This window comes from Triticum urartu, chromosome 5A (assembly GCF_056163025.1).
Source record: "Triticum urartu cultivar PI428250 chromosome 5A, HENAU_Tu73, whole genome shotgun sequence".
NCBI classification, from domain to species: domain Eukaryota; kingdom Viridiplantae; phylum Streptophyta; class Magnoliopsida; order Poales; family Poaceae; genus Triticum; species Triticum urartu.
Genome location: NC_141877.1, coordinates 433,099,037 through 433,113,697, shown reverse-complemented (window position 1 = coordinate 433,113,697; position 14,661 = coordinate 433,099,037). Strand labels below are relative to the sequence as shown.

The 14,661-nt window shown below is 44.2% G+C and overlaps 1 protein-coding gene across 1 annotated transcript; it reads right to left on the bottom strand.

Annotated features, from left to right (window-relative positions):
* Positions 1-8,582: 8,582 nt before the first annotated feature.
* On the bottom strand, positions 8,583-9,680 carry LOC147971768 (uncharacterized). The gene has a single exon (XM_087522844.1). The coding sequence runs from the start codon at positions 9,663-9,665 to the stop codon at positions 8,583-8,585; it is 1,083 nt and encodes a 360-aa protein (XP_087378970.1). The 5' UTR covers positions 9,666-9,680.
* Positions 9,681-14,661: the final 4,981 nt, after the last annotated feature.

Below are 14,661 nucleotides of genomic sequence, written 5' to 3'. Positions count from 1 at the left end.
ATTGCTTGAGTTTATCCCTCTACATCATGTCATCTTGCCTAATGCGTTACTCTGTTCTTATAAACTTAATACTCTAGATGCATGCTGGATAGCGGTCGATGTGTGGAGTAATAGTAGTAGATGCAGAATCGTTTCAGTCTACTTGTCCCGGACGTGATGCCTATATACATGATCATGCCTAGATATTCTCATAACTATGCGCTTTTCTATCAATTGGTCGACAGTAATTTGTTCACCCACCGTAGAATTTGCTATCTTGAGAGAAGCCACTAGTGAAACCTATGGCCCCCGGGTCTATCTTCCATCATATTATTTTCATATCAACTTGCTATTTCTATTACCGTTTATTTTGCAATCTTTATTTTCTAATCTATACAACAAAAATACCAAAAATATTTATCTTATTATCTTTATCAGATCTCACTTTCGTAAGTGACCGTGAAGGGATTGACAACCCCTTTATCACGTTGGTTGCGAGGTTCTTGTTTGTTTGTGCAGGTACGAGGGACTTGCGTGTAATCTCCTACTAGATTGATACCTTGGTTCTCAAAAAACTGAAGGAAATACTTACGCTACTATGCCGCATCACCCTTTCCTCTTGAAGGGAAAACGAACACAAGCTCAAGAGGTAGCAAGAAGGATTTCTGGCACCGTTGTCGAGGAGATCTACGCACAAATCAAGACATACCAAGTACCCATCACAAACTCTTATCCCTCGCATTACATTATTTTCCATTTACCTCTCGTTTCCTCTCCCCCACTTCACCCTTGCCGTTTTATTCGCCTTCTTTTTCGTCCGCCTCTTTTCCGCCCGTCTCTTTTTGCTTACTTCTTGTTTGCTTGTGTGTTGGATTGTTTGCCGCGATGGCTTTACCAAAAAACGTTGATCCTCACCTTAGAAGGTTGGAATAAATTGAAAACAACGTTAGAAGTTTTATGTCCTTGCAGTTTGAGCACAATAATTTCTTCAGAAACGAGCTTAAAGAACAAAAAAGTTTCATGGGGTACATGAATAAAGAGCTCGATGATATGTCTAAAGAATTTCATGGTTTGAAATCTCAATTTGCTCATCTTGAAAACTTAATAGCCCAAATTTTGGATAAGCAGGCCACCTTAGTAAATAAGATGGCCGCCAAACCGGAAGAGCTTCACGATAATAAGGATGAAGATCTAAAAGTGATTGATGTGTCTCCTATTAAATCTTTGTTTTGCAATATGAATCTTCATAATGATGGGACTAGAGATGAGTCAACTTTAGCTAAAAGGCGTCCCAATGATTCAGATATTTTAGATCTTGATGCAAAAATTGGTAAAAGTGGGATTGAAGAGGCCAAAACTTTACATATCAATGAACCCACTATTTTGGATTTCAAGGAATTTAATTATGATAATTTATCTTTGATAGATTGTATTTCCTTGTTGCAATCTGTGCTAAATTCTCCTCATGTTTATGATCAAAATAAAGCTTTTACCAAACATATCGTTGATGCTTTAATGAAATCTTATGAATAAAAGCTTGAATTAGAAGTTTCTATCGCTAGAAAACTTTAAGATGAATGGGAACCTACTATTAAAATTAAAATTAAAGATCATGAATTCTTTGCTTTATGTGATTTGGGTGCTAGTGTTTCCACGATCTCAAAAACTTTGTGCGATGTGTTAGGTTTCCGCGAATTTGATGATTGTTCCTTACATTTGCATCTTGCAGATTCCACTATTAAGAAACCTATGGGAAGGATTGATTATGTTCTTATTTTTGCAAGTAGGAATTATGTGCTCGTAGATTTCATTGCTACATGTCCTATTATTCTTGATAGACCTTTCCTAACAACGATTGGTGCAATTATTGATATGAAAGAAGGAAACATTAGATTCCAATTTCCGTTAAGGAAATGTATGGAACACTTTACTAGAAAGAAAATTAAATTACCTTATGAATCTATTATGAGAGCCACTTATGGATTGCATACCAAAGATGACAATACCTAGATCTATTCTTGTTTTTATGCCTAGGTAGGGGCGTTAAACGATAGCGCTTGTTGGGAGGAAACCCAATTTTATTTTTGTTTCTTGATTTTTGGTTCTGTTTGGTAATAAATAATTCATCTAGATTCTGTTTAGATGTGGTTTTATGCTTTTAATTAGTGTTTGTGCCAAGTAGAACCTTTGGGAAGACTTGGGGGAAGTTTATGTGATCTTGCTGTAAAAAAGAGAAACTTTAGCGCTCACGAGATTTGCTGCCATGTTTTACTGGAGAGTGCGATTAGGTTGATTCTTTTTGCAGATTATTAATAGACATATTTCTCACGTCAACCAATTCATTTCAGAATTTTCGGGGTTACAGAAGTATTCGAAACCTACAGATTACTACAGACTATTCTGTTTTTGACAGATTCTGTTTTTCGTGTGTTGTTTGCTTATTTTGATGAATCTGTGGCTAGTATCGGGGGATATGAACCATAGAGATGTTGGAATACAGTAGGTTTAACACCAATATAAATAAAAAATGAGTTCATTACAGTACCTTGAAGTGGTGGTTTGTTTTCTTATACTAACGGAGCTCATGAGATTTTCTGTTGAGTTTTGTGTTCTGAAGTTTTCAAGTTTTGGGTAAAGATTTGATGGATTTTCGAATAAGGAGTGGCAAGCGCCTAAGATTGGGGATGCCCAAGGCAGCCCAAGGTAAATTTCAAGGAAAATCAAAAGCCTAATCTTGGGATGCCCCGGAAGGCATCCCCTCTTTCGTCTTCGTCTATCGGTAACTTTACTTGAGGCTATATTTTTATTCACCACATGATATGTGTTTTGCTTGGAGCGTCTTGTATGATTTGAGTCTTTGATTTTTAGTTTACCACAATCATCCTTGCTGTACACACCTTTTGGAAAGACACACATGAATCAAAATTTATTAGAATACTCTATGTGCTTCACTTATATCTTTTGAGCTAGATAATTTTGCTCTATGTGCTTCACTTATATCTTTAAGAGCGTTGTCGGTGTCAAAACCGGCGGATCTCGGGTAGGGGTCCCGAACTATGCGTCTAAGGCAGATGGTAACCGGAGGCAGGGGACACGATGTTTACCCAGGTTCGGGCCCTCTTGACGGAGGTAATACCCTACGCCCTGCTTGATTGTTCTTGATGATATGAATAGTACAAGAGTTGATCTACCACGAGATCAAAGAGGCTAAACCCTAGAAGCTAGCCTATGGTATGATTGTATGTTGTCCTACGGACTAAACCCTATGGTTTATATAGACACCGGAGGGGGCTAGGGTTACACGAGGTCGGTTACAAAGGAGGAGATATACATATCCGTATTGCTTAGCTTGCCTTCCATGCCAAGTAGAGTCCCATCCGGACACATGACAAAGTCTTCAATCTTGTATCTTCATAACCCGACAGTCCGGCCAAAGGATATAGTCCGGCTGTCCGGAGACCCCCTAATCCAGGACTCCCTCAGTAGCCCCCGAACCAGGCTTCAATGACGATGAGTCCAGCGCGCAGTATTGTCTTCGGCATTGCAAGGCGGGTTCTTCTCCAAATCTTGAATATCTGTAAAGTAGTGTCCGGCTCCTATAAATGTTGGACTTCTAGGCTTCTGTGCCCAATAAGTACCACTCTCCACGCGTCTAGCAAATGCGAGGAGCCAGGGCGTTTTTACATTCACCCCCCTAGCCAGGTAAATAATTGTCTATTAAAGGGTTCTTAGATCCAATCCACACCCTCCTCCCCCAGCGAAAATCCATCGGAGCGTGCTCAGAAAAAATCCATCCCATCATGGCTGACCACCGTAGCTCCTCCTGTCGCCCCCGTAGCCCTAAGCCCGGTGATTGGGAGAGGTGTTCCGTCCCGCGCAGTCGTTTGGTAGAGCTGCAGACCCAGGGATTTCTCCCTCCGGCGTATTTGGTCCTCGTCCGAGCCGGGCTCGCCACCTATAATGGCGGGGAGCAAGCGGAGAGCTTCCCCAGCCCCTCCAAGGGGGCGCGAGTGTGCCTTGTTCCTTACTTACTAAGGGGACTCGGATTTCCAATTCATCCGTTCCTCTGCGGGCTCCTGGAGTTTTACGGCCTCCAACTGCACAATTTTACCCCTGCTTCCATATTACACATCGCCGTATACGTTGCCCTTTGCGAGCTATTTCTGGGCTGCGAGGCTCATATCGAGCTGTGGAAGAGGTTATTTTGCCTTGTGCCACGCACACAAAAGGGGTCACTTTATCAGGTGGGCGGAGCCGAAATATGGCGCATCGCCGAAACCGGATACCTGTCCGGTACTCCGAAGAAGACGTCCGAAGATTGGCCTTCGGAGTGGTTTTATATGGAGGACGTCCCCCTTCCAGACCCTGTTCGGCGGGGTATTCCTGAGTTCAACAATGCTCCTTTGAAGAATTCCGAAGTTGGCATCCACGGAGCCCCCAGGAGGAACACAACGGAGAAGTCCTCTACCTGATGAACCGGATTAAAGCGCTGGCTCAATCAGGATTGACAATAATTGAGGTTATGTCAGTATGCATAATGCGGGGAGTGCAGCCACTTCAATATCGAGGGCACCCCCTATGGTGTTTTAACGGGGAAGATGATGCCACCCGTTGCGGGCATAAGGGACCGGACTCCGCTGCTGCTTTAGCAAAAATTTTGTTCGAGTTGTTCTAGGGAGAGGAAGAGGAGTTCATCCGTATCAAGCCACGGGATGGATTCTCCATGTACAACCCTCCAAGCTGGGTGAGTTATACCTCTTTACTCCCATTCCTCCCGCATTCTTCGTCGTAGGTACTCACCTTGCCATTTTACGGCAGGAACTGCGAAAAGCTATAAGGGAGATCAACAGCCCATATCCACAACCAGAGGACCCTGGCCGGGCCCTCGGTCCCGGACTCGAAGAGGATCCGGACATATTCGTGGAGCTGATAGACAGGCAATTCTATCAATTGAGCTGCGATGACGCCATGGTGGCCATAACGACCGACTATCCCGGGCTGCTCCCTGCGTCGCACGTAAGAAAAACCAAAATCCCAACTCCGAAAATAGGATCTCCCTTTAGACACTTCACCTACCGTACACATATGGTGTTTTACAGGGAAGGCATTCGAGGCGCTGTGCCGAACCCGTAGCAACTCGCCAACAAGTGGCACCGAAGCCGGGTAGGTCAAAAAGGAAGGCAGTCAGGACGGAGACGCCGGCGCAGAGGTATGCCACAAAACCTCGCTCCGTGGTTGTCGTATTTCTGAAAATGCAATGACATCCATGCTTCTTTAATAGAAAAAACACTCCCCGGACTATATCCGGAGAGGCCGCCGATCATGCCTCCACCAGTCGGGCCCCAGGGCCGGACATACAGGCGGAAGCCAACATGGGGCGGACGCCGGATGCTCCTCCTACAGAGGATGCAGATAGACTATCCGCTACAAATTCAGAAGTGGAGAGCGCCATGAATCATAGGCGTCGCCGGGCCGTACTCCGTGCCGATTGTTTCTCGCTAGAGGCATTTGATGCCTTCAATTCCGGAGACGCGTACATCCATGCTGCTTGATCTATTGTAAGTACAGTGGGATATTTTGCCCGGACTGCGAGTGTCGTGTTCTCCACAGGGACTAGGCGACAATAACTATGCTCGGCCAAAGCTAGGTGATAGAATTTAGATGATGATAGCAAGGAAATATAGATGTAAACTAACCAAAGTTGATGACAAACAAAATGAGAATAAGCAATGAAAGGTTCAGATTATCTTCACTGTATTTTTGGTATTTTTGTTTTACTAGAGACAATAAAACACCAACACATGCATACATAGACTACAAAAGGAAATCTACAATAAAAGAACACATATATTACTAGAAAGTATGTAAAAGGGGCAAAAGTAAGATTACGGAACAAGGAAAGAAATTTCACATCACAATCACACTCACATATGTATACATCACAGGTACTTGATATTACAACACAAACATATATAACTAACATACAATGTAACAGAGGGAAGAAGCAATAATGTGACAGGATAGAAATATATCACCATACAAATATATATTTATATCACAGGTACAAAGCTACCACAGGTACTACAAGATGAACTCCTTTATTCAAGAAGTACATAACACAAGTGACAGGTTTAACTAATTACCACACATAAGAACAGAGGGTCATATGCCACAATTCAGTTTTCAGATCAACAATTTAAAACCACACAAGCTTGAGTCTGAAACTAAACATATCATAGCACTAGACAAATCTGAATATTACATTCAATCTCAAATATACAGAAATTTAGAGAGAGGGAGATAGCAGCAGCAGGAGGTTAAGGGAGAAGAAGTAGCAGCAGGTTGGTGGGTGAGGAGCAGCAGAGAGGGAGAGAGCAATAGCAGGGGGCGCAAGAAGCAGTAGCAGGGGGCATTTGAGATGAAGAAGCAGCAGCAGTAGGTTCAGATAGCAGCAGCAGGAACGAGGGAAGGAGCGGAAGGAGTCGGAGAAGAACAGCAGCAAGGGGGCACAAGGAGAGAGGAACAACAGCAGATTCATGGGAGAGGGAGCAGCGGCAAGAGGTGGAGGAGAGAAGGAGCAGCAGCAGGGGTTCAGGAAGAGAAACAACAAGATTAGGAGAGGAGGAGCAGCAGGAAAGGGAAGAAGGGCTTCCGGTCCTTGGTCAGTCGATGGGTATGGAGCAGCAGCAAGGTTCACAGGGAATGGCAGAAGAATTCAGATCGGAGGAGAGGAGCGGCAGAGGTTCGGGAAGACGAAAGCAGGGGTGCAGCGAGGGGAGAGGTGGTGATGGTGCTGGTGGTGGGTGGATGGCGATGAGGTGTGGAGAGATGGCACTGGTGATGGATGGCAATGAGGTGTGGATAGATGGCGCTGGTGATGGATGGCGATGGTGGTGTCTTGCGGGGCTGATGGATGGGAGGCGCGCCACCACGCCGGCCTGGCCGTGGCAGTGGTCGGAGCTGGAGAAGGAGAGGTGAGGGAGAGACAGAGGTGTGGCCAGGCCCAAAGGGGATCGGTGGTTAGCGCTAGGGATTTGATCCCACGATCAGATTTGCCACTTTTTGATTTGGCCCTCCTGCTCCCTTCTTTCTTCACAAGCACATCCCTTCCCTTCTCTAGTTTGGCCCTCGGTCTCTTCTTTCCTTCATGCTCAGGTCCCCCTTATTTCTTTCCCGTCCTTGTCTTGTATTCTTCGGCCTCTTAGTCAGAATCTTGTGGTTTATAGTGCCTTTGCGCACTTTTCTGCAGAAGAAACAAATGACGAGTAAATGATCTTTTATATGATTTTCATCCAAATATGTCACAGTTCATAGTAAGAATGGATGAACATATATCAATAAATGGTGTATATATGTGCCAAAATTATGTATATGAAATGTGCTTATCAAGTTCCCCCACACTTAAATATTTACTTGTCCTCAAGTAAAGGCATATGACAAGAGCAAGATAGTGAATAGTGAGCTGACTAGAGAATGCCAAGTGAAGTAGATCTCTAAACAATGCATGCTTCAGACTTAGTTAGTGAAAATTAATGGTTAGAGTGCTACAAAGCAGTAGGATACCAGTAGACTTGACCATTTTAAACCTTTACAATGATAAAATAAGATTAGAAAGTTCAAATGCTGATTGTGCCAAAAGGTTCCTAAAGAGAGCATGATCCCGAGGACAAAATGAACTGGAATTAAATCTTGAGATCAAATCACTTATTTACAGAGATAAAGCAATGATTATATTATTATTAGTCTCACCATAGGAACATACCACCGATCCCGAGAACATGGTATACACCCGGCTCGACCAATTATTAGTTTTTTGTTTGTCTCCCCAAAGGAACATACCACCGATCCCGAGAACATGGTATACACCTGGTTCGACAATTACATATTTATTTATTAATAGTTACTGCCCAAGCTAACCCGATTTCACATGCCACCGATCCAGGGAACATGGCATGCTACTGTAGGTAGTCAGACTTATCATTCATTATAAGATTTACTTTTTTTTAAATGAACAACGCATAAGCACAAAAATAGGAATCCTCACTTCTCCATGTCTGGTTCACATGCTACCGATCCAGGGAACATAGCATGCTAATCCATAGTGGTTAGGTGATTGCTCTCAATGGGAACACACTTAGCACAAATTCAACATCTAACACATGGTGATCTAGGTGTATCATAGTAAATGCAGAAAATGATGAAATTTTCTAGTGTACTAGGGATGTGAGCACTCAAAACTAATAGTTCTCACTAATTTCAGCCAAGCACGCATGGTGTAGATCACTAGTTTACAAGGCATTTAAAAATCAAGGTCATAAATTCACATCAAGCACGATGCCAAAGGTGAATTTCAGCTTGACAACAAGTAATAACTGGCTCAAGCAACCCAACTAGCAATTGATTTCAGCTTGTATCAATAGATGATATATTCAGATTGGGGTCATGAAACAGCTCACCGGGCTTTATGAAGTAGAACTCGCTCGATCAGCTCACATCCTCTTGCATCGTGACTCCTCTCGTTTTGCTTCTCTATCCTTATGCTCTCTATCCTCGTGCACACTCCAGCTTTTCTCTTCCTTGTATGTGCCCATTGCTTATCCTCTTCACCATGCTCTAAATCCACCGGGGTCCCAAGGAATGCCACCTCGAACCTGGTCAGCATGTAGTGAACGGTGCAGTAGCAAAAACCTGAAAGAGCACTCGACAAAAGAGACCATACAAGTGAAAGGGGTAATACCCTCTAAATCATGAATAGAGTACACAATTACATAAGCATAGCTATAAAGAACATGGCGAGTATGATAGGAATCAGCAAGCTCAATACTAACATGAGGATGATATTTATCATTAAGCATAGGTTTGGCATGAGGAAAATAAGAGTGATCATCATTAATATGAGCAATGCCACCAACAGTATATGTATCATCATATCCAAGCAAACACTTCTTCAAATCTACTTTAACAGATAACATCATGCAATGCAAGGTAGTAGCAAACAATTCATATGGACGCATGTCATCAAGAGGATTAGATAAACCTGCTATATCACGCTCTTGTATGACGATGGGAAAATGAATTTCTGGTTCTTCATCTTCAACTACAGGAGCTTCTTTTACTTCTTCAGGAGTGATAGGCAACGAATCTTCGTCTTGATCACTTGGGCATTCAAGCTCTTGGTCATCTTGTTCCTTGTCTTCTAGTTCATCTTCTTCAATCTGAGATATCTCTTCCTCAAGGCACTTGCTATCTTCCTTGGCTGGATATGAAGGTGTTGGAACCTCACATGTATCAAGGGGAATCCCAGAAACACTCAGCTCAAGCTGTGAAGAAATAGTGCTGCCAGCGTTGATGTTCTTCTCAATCTTCCTTACTTCTTCAACTATCTCTTTTCCACTCTTGATCTTCTTCATTTCCTCTAGTATAACCTTCCTAATAGGATCATCCTCGGCACTCCAAGTGAACTCGAGACTAAGCAATGTGAGCTTGTCTATATCATCAAATTCATATTGTGTGGGCACTTGCACATGAGATTGCTTGGCGGTTGCTGGAGTTGATGGTTGACCAAATGGAGGACCATTTAACTCCATTGGCAACATCTCCTGGTGTTGAGGTATATGAGTAGGAGCTGAATAAATCTGTTGTGGATCATATTTGTGGCTCTCCTCATTGTACCTAAATCCCTGCATATGATTACTAGAAGTAAACGGTGAGATCTCAGGGTTGTTGCTCCTATGACATATTCTGGTTCTCAGGCCACCCATATGAGTAATTTTTTTGGTATGAGCTAGGCTGTGGGGCGAATCTCATGCCATAACAATCAGGAGGGTGAGAGTAACCACACTGACATTCAGCGGGTGAATGGCCCTGCAATCCACAAATATGGCATGTAGGAGCAACATAAGGATGACCTCTAGAATAAGGATCATAAGAGCCAGGCCTATCCTCAAAAACTACTTCTCGCCGCCGAGCTAAATCATCTAATTGATGGGAAATCTTACTTATTAGTTCTTGAATACTTCCCGTGCTGTTTGTAGTGTTGCTCGCATATCCTTGGTGATTTGAGTAATATGCCATAATCAAGAAGATAGTTCTAACATGCAAAACAAACAAGAAAAAGAAGAGAAAATAACTAGAACAGTGGTTAGGGGTTATATATATATATCACATATAAATGTCACAAAAAGAAAACAAGAAACCTAGTCTATAGCCTAACACAGTCACTCGACGCTAGTCCCCGGCAACGGCGCCAAAATTATCTATTGTAAGTACAGTGGGATATTTTTCCCGGACTGTGAGTGTCGTGTTCTCCACAGGGACTAGGCGGCAGCAACTATGCTCGGCTAAAGCTAGGTGATAGAATTTAGATGATGATAGCAAGGAAATATAGACCTAAACTAACCAAAGTTGATGACAAACAAAATGAGAATAAGCAATGGAAGGTTCAGATTATCTTCACTGTATTTTTGGTATTTTGTTTTACTAGAGACAATAAAACACTAACACATGCATACATAGACTACAAAAGGAAATCTACAATAAAAGAACACATATATTACTAGAAAGTATGTAAAAGGGGCAAAAGTAAGATTACGGAACAAGGAAAGAAATTTCACATCACAATCACACTCACATATGTATACATCACAGGTACTTGATATTACAACACAAACATATATAACTAACATACAATGTAACAGAGGGAAGAAGCAATAATGTGACATGGACAGAAATATATCACCATACAAATATATATTTATATCACAGGTACAAAGCTACCACATGTACTACAAGATGAACTCCTTTATTCAAGAAGTATAGAACACAAGTGACGGGTTTAACTAATTACCACACATAAGAACAGGGGGTCATATGCCACAATTCAGTTTTCAGATCAACAATTTAAAACCACACAAGCTTGAGTCTGAAACTAAACATATCATAGCACTAGACAAATTTGAATATTACATTCAATCTCAAATCTACAGAAATTTAGAGAGAGGGAGATAGCAGCAGCAGAAGATTGAGGGAGAAGAAGTAGCAGCAGGTTGGTGGGTGAGGAGCAGCAGAGAGGGAGAGAGCAATAGCAGGGGGCGCAAGAAGCAGTAGCAGGGGGCATTTGAGATGAAGAAGCAGCAGCAGTAGGTTCAGATAGCAGAAGCAGGAACGAGGGAAGGAGCGGAAGGAGTCGGAGAAGAACAGCAGCAAGGGGGCGCAAGGAGAGAGGAACAACAGCAGATTCATGGGAGAGGGAGCAGCGGCAAGAGGTGGAGGAGAGAAGGAGCAGCAGCAGGGGTTCAGGAAGAGAAACAACAAGATTAGGAGAAGAGGAGCAGCAGGAAAGGGAAGAAGGGCTTCCGGTCCTTGGTCAGTCGATGGGTATGGAGCAGCAGCAAGGTTCACAGGGAATGGCAGAAGAATTCAGATCGGAGGAGAGGAGCGGCAGAGGTTCGGGAAGACGACAGCAGGGGTGCAGCGAGGGGAGAGGTGGTGATGGTGCTGGTGGTGGGTGGATGGCGATGAGGTGTGGATAGTTGGCGCTGGTGATGGATGGCGATGAGGTGTGGATAGATGGCGCTGGTGATGGATGGCGATGAGGTGTGGATAGATGGCACTGGTGATGGATGGCGATGGTGGTGTCTTGCGGGGCTGATGGATGGGAGGCGCACCACCACGCCGGCCTGGCCGTGGCGGCGGCCGGAGCTACAGAAGGAGAGGTGAGGGAGAGACAGAGGTGTGGCCAGGCCCAAAGGGGATCGGTGGTTAGCGCTAGGGATTTGATCCCACGATCAGATTTGCCACTTTTTTATTTGGCCCTCCTGCTCCCTTCTTTCTTCACAAGCACATCCCTTCCCTTCTCTAGTTTGGCCCTCGGTCTCTTCTTTCCTTCATGCTCAGGTCCCCCTTCTTTCTTTCCCGTCCTTGTCTTGTATTCTTCGGCTTCTTAGTCAAAATCTTGAGGTTTATAGTGCCTTTGCGCACTTTTCTCCAAAAGAAACAAATGATGAGTAAATGATATTTTATATGATTTTCATCCAAATATATCACAGTTCATAGTAAGAATGGATGAACATATATCAATAAATGGTGTATATATGTGCCAAAATTATGTATATGAAATGTGCTTATCACTGCTTAAAATGGTCTAGCCAGTGCAATGGACCAGTATGTAAGGGATATACGGGTAAGAAAATCTGACGAATATATGTATCAGTAGCCCCCGAGACTTGAAACAGTTGACGCAACTGATTTAAGGATCATTATTCATGCAGGTTCTTATGGAGAAGAATTCCCAATTGTCTCAAGAGCTGGACAAGTGCAAGGCCCAGCTGGAAGCCGTTGTTGCCGCATTGAAGGAGTCCAAAAAGGGTCCCCCTGGTACCTATTTTTTTATTGCAAAGAATATAGGTACCGGGTAGTATGCAGCATGTATGCACACCTAACAATAGATGTTGTAGGTGGCCCCGAAGTGAATCCGGAGGCTGTGGAGGCGGATACGGTGCGTGATGATCGACAGCGAAATGCTGGCGAGCGCGTGCTGACGCGAGTCAGGCAGGAGAAAAATGATCTCCAAGATGCCAATATCCGGCTGGGCATGGAACTGAAGGATGTCCGGGCCCAGCTTGCGGACTCCGTGAAGGAGAATAAACGGCTTTGGCGCGAAATTTTTAGTAAGTGCTTGAATGGACTTCTTAAAGGAGTTCGGCGGAGAAGCCTGCTAACAGCGTTATGTCTGCAGATATGCTGACGGGTCGTCCCGCGGAGGAGATGCCCGGGTCTTCGGGTGATCTTCTACCAGAGCTCTCACAACTGCACGAACAAGTTCGGCAGGTGATGCAGAGTATTGCCCAAGCCTTGTGGCCATCCGCGTCCTCGCCAGGAGGCATGGGGGAGCTTATAGAGAAGCTCAAGGAAGCACGGCGGCGCTTCCGATTATGGAAGATATCAGCCTGCCGACAAGGTGCAAGGGAAGCCTGGGCTATGGTGAAGACACGATATACCAAGGCTGACCCAAACCACATGGCCGAGGTCGGACATGTGGGGCCCGATGGGAAAGAGATCCTCGTCAGTTTAGTGTATGATCAAGTAGAATTAGCCGCAAAGTATTCCCAACAGGATTGTAGGCTAGACAGCCTGTTGGATGGTATAGAAGAAGAATTTAATCAGTCTTAGTGACTGTGTACTTCAAGTGACATATGTAATGTCCCTAGCTGGATTGTAAATCATTTGTCATGGCGGACCTTTTTGCTTCGACCTCTAGACCCGATAGTCCGGAGTGTATCCGAATACCCACTTGGTTATATAAGAATCGGGGTATGCATGGAAACCAGACGTAGGGGTCATAAGTGCTTGAACAGACAAGTACCCAACTAGCTATGTTATATTACATGGATAGTGAGAAACATCTTCCAGGGAGAATAGTTCCGTTAAGGGTTCCTTTCCCTGGGTACGCATGCCCTAATGTGCATGTCCGAACTGTGAGACGCAGGCTAAAAACATCTGGGGGCGTGTAGTAATTTAAATGAAAGTCATCTTTTATTCACCGATCGAATATTCCCTTAAGAATGCTAGCTTTCGGCTTCACCCAGTCCGAGGTACACATCCGGCTGACCCGACAGTAATTATCGCAGGGGTGCTCCCCTTATGCCCTAGCCGAATTAACGGTAATGTAGGGCATAAATACAAGAGCCAGGCAACCCAGCTTGGCCAAAACTTAAGTCATATCGATGCATATAATGGCGAAAAAAGGTACATGCGGAAGAATAACACATGTGCAGGGCATAAAGCCCGGAAAGGTAATTAGATTAAGCTTCTGTATAGGAAGCCCCCAGGTATATTGAGCGCGGTTAGCGCGTCAAGATTGTGTAACCAAGACACAAGTGTAGCCCTTTAGGGCCTTGAAGGAAAAATATAGAAAGAAAGAGAGAAAAAAATGTGCAAAAAATTGATGGAGGTAAGGAGACGAACATAGAGTCCGTCGCTAGGCGTAGAATCTTCGGAGTCTGGCTGCGTTCCATGGGTTTGGCTCGAGTCGACTATCCGATGCATCTCGCAGATGGTACGCTCCACCGGTCAGAACCTGGTCGATAATGAAGGGACCTTCCCATTTGGGCTTGAGCTTGTTCTTTTTCTTCTCTGGCAGGCGTAGAACTAGTTCGCCAACATTATAGGTTTTGGCCCGTACTTCTCTGCTTTGATACCTTCGAGCCTGTTGCTGATAGAATGCGGAACAGGCCTTTGCTACATCGCGTTCCTCCTCCAGGGCATCCAAACTGTCCTGCCGATCGAGCTCGGCCTCTCTTTCTTTGTACATGCGCACTCGAGGCGAGTCATGAATTATGTCGCAAGGCAGCACCGCCTTAGCACCGTACACCATAAAAATGGTGTGTATCCGGTAGTGCGATTCGGCGTGGTCCGCAGCCCCCATAGTACGGAGTCGAGCTCCTCTACCCAATTCGTGTCTGATTCCTTTAAGGACCGCATTAATATGGGTTTAATACCGCTCATGATAAGACCATTCGCTCGTTCGACTTGACCGTTAGTTTGCGGATGATAGACAGAAGCATAATCAAGCTTAATTCCCATGTTGCTGCACCAAAGTTTCACCTCGTCGGCTGTAAAGTTCGTGCCGTTGTCAGTGATGATGCTGTGGGGGACGCCATAACGGTGTACAACCCCGGATAT